The sequence below is a fragment of the Chionomys nivalis genome, chromosome 11 (genome assembly GCF_950005125.1).
Source record: "Chionomys nivalis chromosome 11, mChiNiv1.1, whole genome shotgun sequence".
Taxonomy (NCBI): Eukaryota; Metazoa; Chordata; class Mammalia; order Rodentia; family Cricetidae; genus Chionomys; species Chionomys nivalis.
The window spans coordinates 62108954-62127615 of NC_080096.1; the positions used below are offsets into that span (position 1 = coordinate 62108954).

At 42.7% G+C, this 18662-nt stretch overlaps 1 protein-coding gene across 1 annotated transcript in view; it reads left to right on the plus strand.

Annotated features, from left to right (window-relative positions):
* Positions 1-18662, plus strand: part of Frem1 (FRAS1 related extracellular matrix 1) — a 126918-nt gene that overhangs the window by 39353 nt on the left and 68903 nt on the right. The window contains exons 16-20 of the mRNA XM_057784576.1: positions 1257-1509; positions 9850-10044; positions 11212-11397; positions 12666-12862; positions 16337-16532. Coding sequence (XP_057640559.1) covers positions 1257-1509; positions 9850-10044; positions 11212-11397; positions 12666-12862; positions 16337-16532 — 1027 coding nt within the window. The remainder of the gene's footprint in view (positions 1-1256; positions 1510-9849; positions 10045-11211; positions 11398-12665; positions 12863-16336; positions 16533-18662) is intronic.

The following is an 18662-nucleotide window of genomic DNA, read 5'->3' on the forward strand; positions in this document are numbered from 1 at the left end:
AAGTTATAGACCACAGAGGATGACAGCCACTAACTGGATAATCAGGAAGATAATTGATTAATATACATATATATTATATATATGTTTTATGAACAGAAGTGTAAATAATTGAAGCTTCTCAATTATTCTGAGTGATCAGGAAACCTTCCTTGGAAAACATGCATGGGGTCTGAGGCAGAAATTAGTTGTACAAAGAGATTGAGTCAGCATGTACTGGGCAGGCTCAAGGGGGAGACAGAGGCCGTGAGAGATGGCAAGGAGTGTGTGCCTGGGTGGAAATAGAGAGGGGTGGTGAAGGCCCCCGTGGCAGGTTACTCCAGAGACTCCTGGGAGAATCATACGGGGAGCAGAGGAGACGCTGAAGGACCCTGCAGACCAGCAATTGAAACTGATGCTTACTAAGATCACTTTGGCTAAGTATGTAGAAGGCTGTGTAGGGCTGAAAGGGTACACGGGCTCACAGGCTAGTACCAACCAACCAAACAGCCTAACAAACAGCCACAAAGTTAAATCAACCAACCAACCAACCAGCCAACCAACCAAACAACAAACAAACCCCTGTGACTCAAGCCATTTGACATGCTGTTATGTTTCCCGTGGACCTGTGGAATCTTTGTGGGTAGCCAGAAGTTGAAGGTGGCAGAAAGCTCTGAATCACCTGGTAATGTGAAATAGAAATACCTTGGATAGCTGGGCGATGGTGGCACGCACCTTTAATCCCAGCACTCGGAAGGCAGAGGCAGGCGGATCTCTGTGAGTTCGAGACCAGCCTGGTCTACAGAGCTAGTTCCAGGACAGGCTCCAAAGCCACAGAGAAACCCTGTCTCAAAAAACCAAAAAAAAAAAACAAAAAAAAAACAAAAAACCTTTGATGCCATGGATGTACATGCACCCAACCACTGGGCCCCGAATTCTTGCGGAATGTGTGTGTATTAATGAAAGAGACTGTGTGTTAAAGGGAGGGATGCTCTATGTTGCATGTCTGCTTTGTCTTCTGAGAACAGTGGGCGGTCTGAGTTCCCATCTATAGCCACAGACTCCCATTCCTGCCTAAATGATCTCTCATGCGGAGCATTCCTTCACCAACTGAGAAAGTCAAAGACTCCAGCTGCTTTGGCCAAATTTCATGGCTATTGTTCCATGTGTCCGGAAGATGAAAAATGCCTGTTATGGTGACTGTGAGCGGTGCTTTACCAGCTGGGGCGTTTGTCACTTCTTCTTTCCCTCAAAGCTGCGCTCTTATTTTTCCTGCTTAGGTATTCCCCGTGAACGATGAGCCACCTGTTCTCAAGGCCGACCTCATCCCCATGATGCATTGCTCAGAGGGTGGAGAAGTGACTATCACCCCTGAATACATTTTTGCTACTGATGCAGACAGCGATGACTTGAAACTAGTGTTTCTGATTGCCCAAGAACCTCAGCATGGTGTGGTGAGAAAGGCTGGAATTCGCGTGGACAGGTTCTCTCAGGGAGATGTCATCTCAGGGGCTGTGACGTACAAACACACAGGTCAGTGACAACCTGGTGTGGGGAAGGCATTCGAAGGAGTCTGATCTCCATCCTTTGTCATGGGCTCCCATAGCATTGCAGTCTTCATGCTTGTTTCCACTAAAGACAAAGCAGCCTGCAGCCTGCAGCCTGCACCCCAATTTGGAAGCATGGTCGTCATAGACAGAGGTCCTCTGGCCTAAGTGTGATGTGGAGAAAGCACTGTCACTTGCTCCGCTGTTCAAATGCCCCCCTTCAAATTCCTCTCACTCAAACCTGTCTTTTTTTTTAGTCAACTTGAAGAATTTGACCATTTTACTTACAGATTTATAAATCATAATGAAATTCCAAAGCAGGCCACCAATGACATCATCACTTTAAAAAGTCTCCTGACCACCAGCCGGCTTCCCAGAAGTAACTGGTGTCCTTTCTAAGAGCCTAAGAAGCAAGTCGATGTCTTGCGCTCTGTGTGATTTGCTCGCAGCGTGTGACAGAACAGAGGGCAGGTTTATAAGGCCCAGGTTTCCACTGATGTTACCTTGATATATCGTTACTCAGTTGACGTTTCTTCCTGCCATGTGACACGTTCAACGAGAGAAAGAAGTTACTTAGCATCTGACATTCACAAGGCGCAGCCCTGAGCGCATGGGCCACAGTGGAGGATGGTCCACACTGCTGAAGCACTGTTATCTAAGTGTGCAGATAAAACCCTTCCACATGGAAGGATGATTGTGAGACACTGGCACTTCATACTGTCCTTCTTTGCGTATCTTCTTTCCTGCCAAGTTTTTTGTTTTTTTTTTTTGTCAGTTTGATATAAGCTAGAGTTTTTTGGGAAGAGGGATTCTCAATTGAGAAAATACCTCCATAAGAACAGACTAGGCAAGCCTGTAAGGCATCTTCTTACAGATAGATGTGGGCAGTGCCATCGCTGGGCTGGTGGTCCTGGGTTCTATAAGAAGGTAGACTGAGTAAGCCATGGGGAGCAAGGCAGTAAACAGCACCCCTCCATGGCCTCTGCACCAGCTCCTGATTCCAGATTCCTGCCCTGTTTGAGTTCCTATCCTCACAGCTTTTAGTGGTGGACTGTTTATGGGTGTGTGTTAGAAATAAGTCCTTTCTTCCTCAAGCTGCTTTTGGTCACAGTCTTTCATCACAGCGACAGAAGTCCTGAGTCATCGACTTAAGTCTAAGTTAGTAGCATTTGCTCAGAAGCAGCATCACGCATTTCCTCTTGCTTGAGTTAGTAACGCACTATCACGGGTTCGTGTTAACACACCATAGGTTTCTTTAGACTGAAAACACCGTGGAGGAATAAAGGAAGTAGGGGGCTTTGGAAAGGCTAGCTGAGTGGGACACTGTAGTATTTATTTTTGTGTCACTATGAAAAAATACCTGACAGAGGAAATGGATGGGAAGGATGTCATTTTGTGCATTGATTTCTGAGAGTTTTCAACCACACACAGCCATGAAGGCATGACGGAGAATCTCAGTTGAAGAGGAGGCATGAGGCAGAGTCCCTTCACATGGTGACAGCCTAAGAAGCGAAGAACAAGACTGGAATTAGGGGCTGGGCTACCACCTTCAGAGGCCCACCTTTGGCATCTATTTCTCCAGCTAGTTCCCATCTCGTCAGGCTCTACTGACTCCCAAATCCTGCCACACATTGGGAAACATGGCTCCGTGATATAGGTGCATGCCTCCGTGATCTCTTAACTCACGAATTATGTGGGCCAGTAAAACCAGCACCATATGGTCAAAGCCAAGGGTCCTTGCCATCTTAAGAAGTAACCTGGCTGTCCTGGAACATGATGTATCGCTGTTTGGAAGGCCAGCCTCCAGCAGCACAGGGTTCAAAGGGAATCCACAGCCGGCTCATACTATGACTTTTTTATCTGATGGAGTTCGGGAAAAATGACATTCCCACTCTCTCTTGGTGGTTTCCTTCTTTATTCTCTGTTCTTTTGTATTCTTCCTACTGTATACTTTTTTTTTCCCTAAAGCTTATATACCCAACAAAGTTTTTCAGATAATGTAGGAATCACAATGTGGTCACATTTTATTTTTCAAGTGATTGACTATAATGAATATAAGTAACAACATGTTTTTCACCTTCCTTACATGACTAAACATTTTACACATTACAGGTGAAAAGCAAATTATCCCAAGAATCCACATACATTTGTTATAGATTAACCATGGAGGAAGTAAGCTAGTCATCTCAGTCGGGTCTTTTACTGGCAGGCTGCATTTTGCAGTTACAAAGAAAGGGCCAATTACTTTATTACTTATCTTGAAAGGCAATAAGAAATCTTAGAAATCATAAACCTAAACTTCTATATATAAAAAATAAGAAGAATCAGTCAGTTCTATGTTAAATCTTTAGGTACATATTCACCCATCAACAATTTTTTATGTCAAGAGATTAAGGGCAGAAATGGGTATAAGGAATTAATCATCACCTTTGGTCATCAGCCAGTCCAAACAAGAAAGTATCAGTTAGTAATAACTGGGCTGCTTTGTTCTTGTTTCCTCCCCTTAAAGTGTCCTCACTCAACTCTGTGCCTTCCTGAAACTTTAGATTATCCTTCTTGGGTTTTTCACCTCAAAGCTATCTGATGAAAACATCTTAGTTTAACTTCAAGTTATTTCTAGAGCGCTGTTTCAGCTGTAATGCACCCCAAAACCTGTGAACACACCTCCCAACATTAAAGTTAAGAGAATTTAAGCAAGCTGGGCTACTGGGACTCAGTTGTTGTTGTTGTTTTAAATTATTAACCTAAGCCACAGTCTAAATGGGTTCTCAATAGAAACTCGTATTCTAGCTGTGTGACATTTCCTTGTTTATATTTTTATCATCAAAACTCAATGTAAACTAACATTATTATCAATTAGACAGCACAGCTTAGGAAGGAGTCATCTCCATAATAATCCGCAGGCAAGAATGCCCAGTATACGGAATTGTTTCCATGACATAAACACACAACATTACAGACAGTAGGGCTCTCCCCACACCCATTCACATCATGCCAGATACCAGGGAAAGATGGCAGCAGCAAACATGTAAAGGCAGAGCAGAAGCAAAAGACATTCCGGGGTCTGTGGTCTCTGGGCCTTGCCTATCCAAGATTCACCCGTCAGGCACTATTTGTAGGGATATAGCCCCACCCATTGGGGGCGTGTTCGCCTCGGGCTAATGTTTACTGATAAATCTGCCGGGCGTGATCCCAGCAGCCCTTTTTTTCTCTTGCTCCGCTGTGCTCTGCGGGAACCTGTGGTCCTGTAAGTCTATTTCCTTATTAAAGCTGTATATATCTATATAATCTGTCTGCATTCATTTGCGCCACCACACCTATTGGTGGGCTGACACCTTGAACTTCAATTGCCACCTGCCGCTCTTTTGACTCCCCACTAGCATTGAGGAAAGCATCCTGAGCATCTGGGTGGAAGAGTCTTGGAAAACATCTTCCTAGTACGTCCTGCTCAAGTATGGCGCTCCCATAGTTCGCTATTTCAAACCAGCTTGCGGCTTTATGCTCTGGAACAGCCCATCCATGAGGTCTTGTTGCTTCCTGAAACGCAGCGCTCTCTAGCCCCTTCCTGTCTTCCTCATCAAAGTATGCCTCTGCTTTAAAACAACTGCAGCCCCTTACCCACACTCCTTTGCTTAACAGCTTACAATACGTTCTTCTTTTGGACAAACGGCACATCTCACCTCTTCTTCCTCTTCATTTTCCTCGTAATTCTCGCGGTAAATCTGAGTAAAACCAGCTGGTAGAAATCATGCCACAGCCTGAATGCTATGTTGTCTTAAAAATTTCTTCCACTGCCGGGCGGTGGTGGTGCACGCCTTTAATCCCAGCACTCGGGAGGCAGAGGCAGGCAGATCTCTGTGAGTTCGAGGCCAGCCTGGTCTACAAGAGCTAGTGCCAGGACAGGAACCAAAAGCTAAGGAGAAACCCTGTCTCGAAAAATCAAAAAAAAAAAAAAATTCTTCCACTGTTGATATTAGTTCAATTCCTTCTGAATCCAGCCCCACTCAGATTTTAAGGATATGGCAAACATAGACAGATTTGTGTCCCAGGCTGGCTCCAGGCTCATGTACTCCACTCTTGTAGGTCACCAGTAGTCTTACAGGGAAGGGACTCAAAGGCCAATAGTTATTGTTTATTGAATAATTACAACATCTTTAGTAGGCTTATGAAGCACAGGTAAATTATAGTAAGATTAGTCATATTCTTTTACACTGTCTTTTGAATCCTAAAAGGCAGATTTACAAACATCTAAATCTCTTCTAGTGTGATGGCCGTGTAAGGAACTATTAATCATAAGAGTTAGAAGGACACTGGGGGAAATGACTTCACATACTTTTTTTTAATATTTATTTATTATGTATACAATATTCTATCTGTGTGTATGCCTGCAGGCCAGAAGAGGGCACCAGACCCCATTACAGATGGTTGTGAGCTACCATGTGGTTGCTGGGAATTGAACTCAGGACCTTTGGAAGAGCAGGCAGTGCTCTTAACCTCTGAGCCATCTCTCGAGCCCTCACATACATTTTTTAGTTACATTATATTAGAAGGAATGATAGACTCAAAGGATGTTTTGAATGCTTAATTTCGTGAGAACGTTCACTCCTTTACTCCACTGGTATCATTTAGCACTGCTTGGATTAATATCAAGAATCCTGGCAGTAAAAACCAAATGTCCCTGTGACTTACCTGTTCCAATCCTTCTTTCAGGGTTTTGATTAATTTTATCACCTTTACTGATTAGTTTTCATTATCAACTTGACACAGCTGAGAGACAGGTGGGGAAAGAGTTTCTGTGAGGCAGTGTCTATACTGGGCTGGCCTGCAGGCACATATATGGGAATTGTTCACCCTTGGAGGTAGAAGTTAAGTTCCTATTGCTGAAGACACGGTCTACTTCAGACACAGAAGTCCGTGGACTGGGACTCACCTGAATGCCTCCTCTTAGAGGACTGCTTTTACTGTACCTGAAGGTGCTATACAAGCTTCTAAAGGGGGGAGTAATCAATAGCCATGACCCCTGTAAACTAGAGCAGTGGCCAGCAGGACATGACAACCGCTAGGGTGTAGTAGTGGCATGCATACCCTGGCAGTAACCAACGGCTCTCTAACTGGATTAAGACCCCGTCAACAAGAGGAAAATCACGCCCGGTACTGGAGACCTAGACACCTGCTTATGGCTAGTGAAGTCACGGGTCTTGGAGGAGAACCCACAACTGCACTAAAACAACACAACCCCTAACAATAATCCAAACATTTGTCCGGATGCCCACAGCTAAGGGTAGTCCTCGCCCCTCAACTGAGGAGACTTCTCTTTGTAACAGATGAAGGCAATTGTAGAAAACTACAGCCAAACAAAACGCAGAGCTGTAGACCCCAGCCCTAGCCAATACCTCTGCAACACAGCTCCCATACCTGAAGTTCAGGGATCATTGTGGGAGGGCGGCTGAAAGATAATAGCAGCCAGAAGAACAGAGGGGGCTATGGGAAATGTTAGAGAAGCTACACCTGTGAAGTCTCAGCTACATGGCTGCTGAAACCCTTCCTGAACAAGGATCATGCCAGCCGACATGCTAACTTGGAAGGGAGAAAGCTAGACAAAGTATTATAGCAACTAAGGGATGCGGAGTGGGAGACATGGTCTCCAATTGGTTATCCAATATCAAACGGTCAGCTCTGAAAACATATGCATACAAGTAATGCTATACAGACTGAGCAGATTGTACATATTTAGGAACACATACACACACCAACAATTAATGAGAAAAGAAGTGAATTTGAAATAGAGCAAAGAGGGGTACCCGGGAGGGTTGGGATCAAGGGAAGCAAAGGAGAAATAATGTAACTGTATTATAACCATGCGAGTACCATATCCCTTTTATCCTCTTCCGCAGGGCTTCCTTCTCTCAGCCTTCCCCCCACTCCTGTCCCGCACACTTCTCTGGATTTGTGTTTCTTTCCTTTCTCTGGCTGCTGCTCCATATTGTACTTCAGCGAAACTGCTTTCCAGGCTTGGCTTGTTTTATCACTTTACACAATGCTCTTGAATTTTACCCAGGTTGCTGTGACTGGCGTAGCACAAACGTATCACCTGTTCTCTGTCACCCAGGGAAGGGCACTGGAGCGGCCCCACATTCTCTCCCTCACGACTAATGCTGCAGTAAACATGGGGGTGGGGGGTGTCACGTCTCTTTTGGTATAGAAATTTCATCTCTTTTGGGAATCCAATAAAGAGTGGGATTGTTGGGTCATACGTCATTCTAATTTTTTTGAGGAATTTGCATAGCATTCTCCATAAAACTCCTATTACTTTACACTCCCTCTAGCAGTGTTTATGTTTCTCTGCATTTGTTAGTTGTTGTCTTTTTGGTGATGGATGCTCAGGTGAGTAAGATAACTCACTGTGGTTTTTGACTAACGTTTTCCTGATCATTAATAAAATCGCACACTTTCTGATGGGATTGGGTTGAATCTCTCCATTACTTTGGGTAGTGTGAACACGACATATGTCTCCTGTTTTTATGTCCTTACCATTTCTTTCACTGGTTGTTGTGAAGTTCTGCTTTTTGTTTTATTTTGTAAGTATTTTGAGTGTGATCGCCTTCTTAATTTTCTTCTCACTGTGTTCACTATTTGTCTATCATCACATAGTGAGCAGCACACAGTAGGTCCTTTGACATTTAGCATATTTAAAAAGTGCCTTTTGCAGGTGCACAATGTCTGCTTTTGCTCTGCTGGAATGTCCAGGGAGCTGATTATCTCGTTGTGGGGATTGAGTAGATGTTTATCAAATGGGTAACTGGTGGATAAATATTCTAAGTCAACTTACTTTTTGTCACCCCTTTTGAAAAGTTGAGATCTCTTTTTTTATTCCTGCCAAAGTTGAAGGATAGTGCTTCCTTTATTGAAAACTATTTTAATTATTTTTTCAAAATCTCATATAGTGCATTTTAAGCATATTTATCTCTCCTCCCCCTCCTCCCAGATCCACTCCTAGCTCTCTACTACCCATCACTATGTATCTAGCTGTGCGCACACACACACACACACACACACGTATAATCATCTATGTATGTATGTATGTATCTATGTATGTATCAGTCATCTAGCTATCATCTATCTAGCTATCTATCATCTATCAATCATCTGTCTTTATCTACCTACCCATCTACACCCAACAAATCAATTTGTGCTGTCTAAATACCCCTGGGTGTGGAACCTTCCCTGTACCCTCTTCAACCAGGCATCTTACTCTTAAAGAAAACTGACCCAGCCTCTCCCAGCAGCTATCAAACAAATAGTTTCTACTGAACTCTCTAAACTTCACCATGGATTTTCTAGTTTTTGATCTTTTATTCATTTGCGTACTCAATGGTATTACTTTTGAATTTTCCTTTTTTTTTTTTTTTTTGAATAAGGAAAATCACATCAAGCTCAAGCTCAGTACTCTGTAGATTTGGCAGTGTGTCTGGTGAGGGGAAATAACATCACTGATCTTCTGGTCTTTCCCTCCCCTCCCCTCCCTTCCCTTCCTTTCCCCTCTCCTTCCCTTTCCTTTTCTTCCCTCCCCTTCCCTTCTCTTCCTTCCCTTTTCCTTCCCCTTTCCTTTTCCTTCCCCTCCCCTTTCTCTTGCCCCTCTTCCCCTTCCCTCTCCCTCTTCTCTCCTTTTCCCCTCCCTCCCCTAGCCCTTCCCTTTTCTTCAGGGCTCCCAGCATTGTTTCCCTCTTGGCTCTTTAAGAATTGACAAGAGCCCACATTCAGGACTTTTCTGTTGCCTGGGGAGCATAGGCTGTCCTGTTTGTTGGTGTGTGATGGGCTAGTGCAGATCGTCCTGTTTGCTGATCAGTGATTGGCTAGTGTGTAGTAAAAGAAACACAGTGAGAAATGGCCAGAAAGTGGATGACCTTTCTTTACACTTATCTAGAGTCCTCTGTGTCTCATGACTGCTGTGTGGTTGGTGCTTGTTCATTTCTGGTGGACAATGCACATGGAGAGATAATTACCAAGGGAACAAGGGCACTTTCTGCCTCTTCCTGAGGTTGTTGCCAGCGACCATAGTCAGGCTTCGTGCCTGCCCCTTGTTCATTTGTGAGCTGTCAGACCCATGTTAGGCCCGCTTTGCTCTCCATATGGTGGTCCATGGCTGGCAGGGATTTCAAAAGAGTCAACAGATGGACAAATATTTTTACATTATTTTCCTGACTATATTTAATTTTATAGTGGTAAAATTGAGTATCCTATTTTAGCCCCACGAATTCCTTCCCTTTCTACTCAATGTGGGCAGAAAAGGTATGAGTGGGGTTGATCTTGGTGTTCTGTTTTCCAGGTGGTGAGATTGGCCTGGCACCTTGTTTTGACACCATTATATTAGTGGTTTCGGATGGTGAGGCCGGGCCTTTGGTGAATGACCGTTGCTACAATGGACCCGACCCATCTGCTCCTCTTCATGAGTCCTTTCCCATGTATGAGCTCAACATCACAGTGCATCCCGTCGACAACCAGCCGCCTTCAGTCATCATAGGTGACTGTGTTGTTCCCATGTGTATGAGTGTCTTAATGTCACACCCAAGGCTTAGTGAAAGAATTCTCTTAGATTAAAACACCAAGGAATGCAGTTGTTGTCCAGGAATCATCTCAATAGAAATGTATAATGAATTCAAAATCTGCAATAAAGGCAATCACAGGGCAAAAGAATTTACTTGCTTGAAAATTTATGTTTCCATATGTAGAGAACTCAACAGCACGTGTGTGTCTGTGTGTGCCTGTTACAAGGATGTCGAGAGCCTCAGATATACTGCTTTATCTCACATGGGAAAACATCGTTTGCCGGCTGGAGAGAGAATAATTGATTTCATCCATAATAATTTCTACTAGCACAGAATGCGTTTACCACAGAGACCATTTACATACATTTAACCTTACGTGTTTTTCAGAAAGTCATCCCTTCATAGGCATTGTGTATATGTTCTGTCTCACAGAAAAATAAGCATATGTATGAACGTTCTTGTAATTTGCTAACTATCTCCCAAGCAATGTTCTGGAAAGGAAGCATTATCCCAGCAGAATAATTAAGCACCAAGGCATGAAAAAAATGTTCGTTATGAGCAATTCATAATCGCTCTCGGGCAATTAGCACTCTGACAAACACTGGTAGCGACTGATCTTGAAGAGTACATAAACTACATTTAGTGGCTTATCATTAAAACAGTTTGGCAATTCTTATTTCCATTTATCACTTCTATAGAGGCACAAGGGAAATCAGAGTTCCTTGAGAATGACTGGAGGGCTGGAGCAGAGCGCTTAGCATGGCTGCTGCCTTTCCATTATCATCTGGCTGGCTTGTAGAAGAAGAAGTATACAATTCCATAAGTCAAATTAAATCCCACTCATTACCCCTGCTTTTTTTTTTTTTTTTTTTTCTGCAAAGAGAATTTATGCCCAAGAAAGCGTATTTGCCGGTGGGAGGTCGCGCTGGTTGGGATTGCAATCATGCCCTTCAGTTCTCACTATTCTGATGGAGGAGTTCAGGCTCACAGAAGTGTGTGTTTTTAAATTTTATTACATTTTTATTTACTTGTTTTGTGAGTGTGTGTCCTGGGGATTAAACGCGGGTCATCGGGCCTGGCAGCAGGCGCCGTTACCCACGGAGCCATCTCACTGGCCTGTGACTGCTGTTCTTGGTGTGCAGGTAGGCCGCTCGTGGTGGACGAAGGCTTCTCAGGAACCCTCACGACTCATCATTTGACGGCCACTGACCCGGACACCACGCCAGATGACTTAGAATTTGTTTTGGTGTCGCATCCCCAGTTCGGCTACCTCGAAAACACACTCCCTTCTGCAGGTTTTGAGAAAAGTAACATGGGCATAAGCATAGGTAAGTCCTGGTCTCCTGACCGACAGTGTCTTGCTAGTGTTCGTGGATGTGACTAGCTGGACCATGCTTAGGAAATTCACAAGAATTCAAATCATCCCAGTCGCCATATATGCTTCCAAAAGATTATTCTGATGATTCTAGTTGATTTTAACTTTTAACTTAGTTTTTCTTATGCATGGACATTAATAACTGAAATAATTAGAAACTTCACTTTTGAAAACGATTTGAATCAGCACTGAAGTACTCACCTTTCCAAGGCCTTCCTGGCAACACGGCCCTGAGAGAGACTTAATCTGGTGGGAATCACAGGGTCTTGTTCTCACAGTGTTTTAGCATTTTTAATAGGAATTACTGGAAAATACTGAGAAATATGCCATGATTGATGCTGAAAGAGAAAACCTGAAATGTTCAAGTTAATCTTTTGTTGTTGTTTTTCATTTTTGCTTTTGGAGTCAGGGTTTCTCTGTGTAGCCCTGGATGTCCTGGAACTCACTTTGTAGACCACACTAGCCTCGAACATAGAGGTCCTCCTGTCTTTGCCTCCCAAGTGCTGGAATTAAAGGTGTGCATCACCACGACCCAGCTTAATTTTGAAAGCAAAATGTTTCTCAGCAACCAAAATAGTCCTTAATAAAGCACAACATAAATAGAAAGCAAAACCTAAATCCTCAAAAGATAATACTTTGTAAGTAAATTATTTTTCAATCTCCTTTAAAGACATTTGTATTTTTAAATTTTAGTGAGATAAGATTTCAGATTAATCAAACTAAAGGTTATGCAACGTTTCTTATGATTTAATTCACAATTTTCCTCTTCTGATTTAAAGCTAGCTGGACATCAAGTCAACTAATTCCACTCAGCGCAGTGAATTTCTTGATGTCTGTTATGTAGACAAATCATGGATCTCCGCTCGTTTTGCCTTTGTGTCAAAGAGGTGGCATCCTCCTTATCCAAGTGAGACAAGAGCCGTGTGTCAGAAGGACAGTTTAGCCAAGGGCAGTTGTCTGTGACTTTCAGTTCATGTGTCTGGAGAGTGACCACGAAGTCCCCTGTATCTTGATGCGTGGTGATCACGGTTTCACTCTTCGGGCAGGTTCGCATCCTCCCTTCCCGTCTGTGGGACCTGACTTTCTGTGGATGGCTGGTAGGCGTCGCACTAGCCCCCACTAAGACCGCATACCTGCTTCACAGAGAAGCAGCTGGTAAAGACCGGAAGTTCCTGGGGAGGGCTATTTATCATTTCCCCGTTCTGTCTTGGTGTGTGCTAGCTTCGTTCCGGTGGAGAGACATGAAAGCTTTGCACATTAACTACGTGCAGTCCAGGCACCTGAGGGTGGAACCAACTGCCGATCAGTTCATGGTGTACGCCACAGATGGGAAGGGACGCTCCTTAGAGACAACATTTCATGTTGTCATCAACCCCACAAATGATGAAGCGCCTGACTTTGCGGTACAGAATATCACTGTAAGAAACATACCAAATGTTCCTTTTTATTTTCTTATCTTTTTCTGATTTTTATTTTTGCCTAGATAATCCCTTTATGTTGATCCAGGTGCACCTGATATATTAATTTGCTGACGAGTAAGGAAAAAAGAATCTTAGCCGTACAATTAACACCTGTGAAATATTAGCCTAGTAAGGATGGGGTGTGTGTGTGTCTGCATGTCTGTCTGTATGAGTGTGTCTGTATGTGAGTCTGTGTGAGTGTCGTAGAGTACCTACTGGATATTAGGTTCCAAGTCTTTTTCGTGTATTCATAGTTAATCCCTACAAAAGGCTTTTAGGGTGATGGTGTTTTTATTGCCGTTTCATTTCTGAAGAAATGGAGCATAAACAGGTTAACTAAGTAACCCAAGAGATTTATGGACATGCCAGATTTGTGTCTGTATACCATAATTTTTCAGTATGTTTTTACTTACAAATAAAAGAACCATACCCTCTACTCGATGCTTTACTTTCTAAAGCAAAACTTTAACACATGTATGAAATCTTTTCTTATCAATATGCAGTTCCTTTTACATATTCTGCATGTCTATATATGATTATTTAATTCATATGCATGCACTCACTAGCAAGTTGAATGAACACAAGCATAGTCTTTGGCCTCAATGGAACTTGTGTGTTGCTTTGAATAATTTTGCATCTTGAGAAGGTTATTTCTCTTCAAGCTTCTGTTTCCCCATCTTCAAAAATATACATGTACTTCCCCCCCCCCAGAGATTCTTAGGATGATTGAGTTGGGCAAACACAGTAGGCCCTTAATGAGCAAGGGTTTTCAGCACCATTTAGTGTGTCATCTTCTTTCTAATATTGACCAAAGCCATTATTTTCCCTCATTCTTTTTGCTAAAAATAATCACATTCTAAATGCGAAAGTCTTTATTTGATTTTAATTTTCTCCTGAATCTTAACAGCACACGAGCGTCACCTCAGCGTGAGATTTTAGAGCCAGCTCCTGCCTCCCCTCTTCTTTTGGCTCATGGTTTACTCTGGAGAGCCCTTCAGTGATTATGTGAAGAAAAAAATCAATGACTGATCGCTCCTGCACCTATTTCTACTATCTTTATCTGCCCGGGGCAAGGGCTTCTGGAGTAATTAGGCCTCTGGGAAGTCGTCCCCCTGATCCCTTTGTGGAAGTAATCATGTCTTTCACCCTTGCTTCCTCACACACACAAACCACGCACACACACACACACACACACACCACAGACCCTTGGGCATTGGCAGAGACAACTTTTAAGCTTCAAGAATTTTTTTCTTCTTCACAGAACACATTTGATTTTCCTGTTAGAAAATGTCCTTATTGTATAGATACTTGGTGTTCCATCAAAATGTTTTAGCTTGTTATAATCATTTGCAAACCTATTTAGTAGTAAATATCTGCATATATATATATATATATATATATATAAACTTTTTATTCTCATAATTTCAAGAAACAATTCAATCTCCAAAAACAAATCCTGTAGTTTTTTTATTAAAGAAAATTCCTTGGTAATCTTGTGAATGAATTTACCATTTTGTAAAAGAGATACATCACCACACAGTCAAGAGGAAAACACTTCATAGTTAAGCTCTATATAGATGGAGACTTACAACATGTTTTTAAACTGCTTTCCTAAAGTTCTCAAGGGTGGGGAAAGTGAGATCCTGGCAAAAGTTATTCAATAGGTTTATCATTATGAATTAATCCAAGATTTCTTTTGTCTTTAATTTGAAAAGGTCAGATAAGAGTAACATTGTTTTTGTCCAAATGTCACAGTGCACTTGCAGGAATGGTCCCTTCAGAGCCAGTGGGAGGAGCTGGAAAAAAACCATAGGCTCTCACGAAGTGATCCACTCGGCTATAAGGATAGCCTGTTGGTTCTTGTTTCTTGACATTCAGCAGCTCTTACTAGTCCGTGACCATGCCGCTGGCAGGCAGGCCTTCCCAGTCCTTCCTGGTGGATTCTTGAGAGCATCTACACTACCCCAGAATGCAGCAAGTGACCTGGTAGATTCCCAGGAAACGTGTAGAATTTATGTACTTTTAGTCCTTAGATTTTCCTGTATTTCAGAACAAAACCAAAAAATTTCATGTCCTATCCTCTCTCTGAGCAAGGAAACAAACAAAAAACCCAAGACAGCTAAGATGGCCAAGTCCTAAATGACTAACGCCCTCTTGAGGCAATAGCACTCCACTGTGGCAGTAGCGGCGGCAGTGGTGGTGTGTGTGTCTGTCTGTGTGTCTCTCTGTGTACGCACGCGCACGCAGGAGGAGGAGGATGCCAGGAGTCCTGCTCTATCACACTATGCCTTGTTCCCATGAGATGAGCTCTCCCACTGATCCTGGAGCTAGCCTAGCAGCCAGCGACCCCAGAGATCTTGTTTTCTCAGCCTCCCATTAGTTACGTACGGAGGCTGAAGGTGCTCTCAGTCACACCCAGCTTTTTATTGGGTGCTGACTTTTTATTGGGAGTTGAATTCAGCTCCTTGAAGTTTCACAGCAAGAACTTGTACCTGCTGAGCCTTCTCCCAGCACCTGAGTTAAAAAAGTATCTATGATGATAATAAAAATTTAAAACACCAAATGTTGGATTCGGAAGGTTATTAATAACAATAAAAAAGGACATGAAGTTGGGAAGGAGATTGGGCATTAGGGAGAGTAGGAAGGGATAGTGAAGGATGAATATGATCAAAATGAAATTTAAAATAATAATAAATATTTAAAAACAGAAATCCCAATTTTTTTCTGGTGTATGCAGTAGGTTTTTACTACTTCCCAAGCAAGTAGACAACTAGAATTGTACAAACAAGGACTTCTGAGCTCAAGAACCAACTACTGTCTGTGGTAGACTCCAGGTTCTTGTGTACACCAAGCTTTCCTGGCTTCCACAGAGCAAGCGTCCTTTTGTTGGCTTCCGCCAGCACCAACCTTTGAATCATTAACAACAGAAATGGTCTAATTTTTCACAACAATTTTTTTGAATGTATGTGTTTGTGCAGAAATATACCTGTGGATGATTTGGGGGCACGCATGCCACAGCCCAAATGTTAAGCATGAAGGGCAACTTTGTGCACTTATTTCTCGCCACTTTCATGCAAGTTTCAAGACTTGAACCCCCATCGCCAAGGCTTGTGTGGCAAGTACTTTTACCTACCGAGCCGTCTCACCGCCCCGCACAGATATTTTAATCATGCCCCCTATGTCATGCGTGCAACGAAAGAGCACTTAGGATCTTCAGAAAAGATCTTAGGAAGATGAATAGATTCTTTTTACATTCCGGTTAACCGGAAATTTCATTTTCTAGAAGCCAGTATCTGAAAATGCCATGGAAAATTTGAAGTAGGACATCTTCGTATAAGTGGGGTGGATTTTTTGTTCTCGGCGGCTTCTCGAAAGAAATAGAGGAAAGGTTCTGTTTCACACTGCTGACTCTGCTGGTTTGCTCCTGCTCAGGTGTGTGAGGGTCAGATGACAGAGCTGGATTCTTCCTTCATCACTGCTGCTGACAGGGATGTTCCCAAAGACCCCTTACTGGTCAGCATCCCTCGCAAGCCCCAGCATGGCCTCCTCATCGACATGGCGATCGGCAAAGAGTCTCCTCAGATCAAACAGGAAATTCACAACTTCTCCATGGACCTTCTCAAGGCTGGTAGGCCATGACGTAGCCCGCCCATGTGTAGACTCTAAAGTTGCAATAGGAGAAGCAGAAATTTGTTTGGTGGGTACCAGAGGCTGGGGGAAGAGGGGAGAAATGAGCTGTTGATCAAAAGGTACACAATTTCAGTGCAACAAGACTGAGTTGCAGGCATCTGTGCGCTGTGCTGACCGTGGTTAGTGACATGTAGGGCATTGCTAATCGTTCACACGTGCACACTGCACACATGCCCTAACAAGGTAAAATGGTGCACATTAGTGTGATGTAAGCATGCCACAAGTTACACATATCAAAATTTTATGCTTAAAGATTTTTGTTAATTAAAACATAAATTGGAAACCTGTTTTACTCCCCCAAAGATACTAACAAATCATAGCAATAGGGGGAAGAAAGAGTATGTTCTTCATTTGTTAATTCCTTCAGAGTGAGCTGTGGGTTCTTGATTAACAAGGAGTGTTCAACCTCAGCCAGACACTGTAGACAGTTGCAGACGCAGGGGGATGTTTTCTTTGACTTTTAGAGTACCGTGAACAATGACCATGAACAATTTTATCTGTGATTATTGGTACTTTAACATAGAATTTTAACATAATTTAAAATTTCTTTTTCAAACTCTTGAGATCATGGGACTAAATTTCAAGAGGCTAGTCTACCAAAATTTTAACAGTTGAAACAAATATAGATCCACATATAATAACCACGCATTAGTCTCTGTGGAGAGAGTGTGTTCTTTAGGGAAATGACACACTGGAGCAGCCTGAATTGTTTTTTAATTACCTTTTAAACGACCTTATCCCATTTTCCATGTATAAAAATACTTTCAAAAATTTGAGCAAGTATGTGGTTCTAGAATTAGTGCCTGATCTCAGAGTCATTTCTTCTCTGTATGTTTCATTTTCCCAACCTGGAAGGTCTTCCCTCACCTTGGGTTGGCTCCTTCAGGACACGGCGCTCTCCTCCCACAGGAAGCCAGCTATTCTCTGGACTTTGTCCTGGCGCTTTTCTCTTTCCCCTCCTGTCTTTTCCAATGTCTGTTTCTCTAATTAGAATGGAGTCTCTTTGTCCCAAAGGTTATTTTGTAATAGTTGCAGATGCCGCCTCGTGTCTGAGCCTTAAAAACCAAGTCACAGTCTCCGTTTCTGTGAATTGTAGAGAAATAAATTCCGGGACTTCGTGGCTGATAAAGACCAAATCAGTTCCCATGTGCTGCAGACAATAGTGTTACAAACATAAGGAAAGGGAATAACAGCTTAAAATCTACCGCCGGGAAGTATGATTTTTGTTGACCATTCATTCATTCATTCATTCATTCATTCATTCATTCATTCATCTTTTCTGTTTTCAGAGTCGGGTTAGATGATGCCTGTCTCTAATTCCAGCATGTAAAGAGCCTGAGGCAGGGGGATCAAGAGCTCAAGGCTTTCAAGGCCACCCTTAGCTATGTAGGGAGAGTTTATCTACAGGGGAAAAATGACAGCTTAGAGTCTCTTTTCATTCATTTATTGTTTTCTTGTGCATTTTGGGGGACTCGTGGGGTTCCTCGTGCCACGGCTGATGTGTGGAGGTCACGGGACAGCCTGTGAGACTTGGTTTGCTCTTCCCCCGTGGATTCTGGAGCTCAAACTCAGGTGTGAAGACAAGAACCTTTACCTTCTGAGCTATTCGAAGACCCAGGACCGTTTTTAAAAACATGATAGTATTGGTTAATGTTATCAGATTAAATAAGTGTCATGTATGCATTGGGCAAGTTTAAATAACATAGTCAATTCAAACAAAAAATAAATTGTTCACATGAATGTGTATTTTGGTGACATTTTTAAAAGTTAGATTTTCCTTGCACTTTATTTTTGGTTCACTTATGGCCATATTAAAAACAAAGCCAAACAATTTGAATACATTCTCACAAACATCCTGCGCCTAAACATATAGAATTTGCCAACCCCTGCCATTTTAGGTAACTCACAATCACTTCCTTTACATTCTCGACAGAACCTGGGATGCTTTCGGCAACCACAGGCTTTCGCTCTGTGGAAGTACTCCACCGCAGTTTTTCATGCCTGTGTTCTATTTTAAACATTTTTCATTTCTTGGCATTAGTGGTCATATGTCAGCAAACATTTTGCA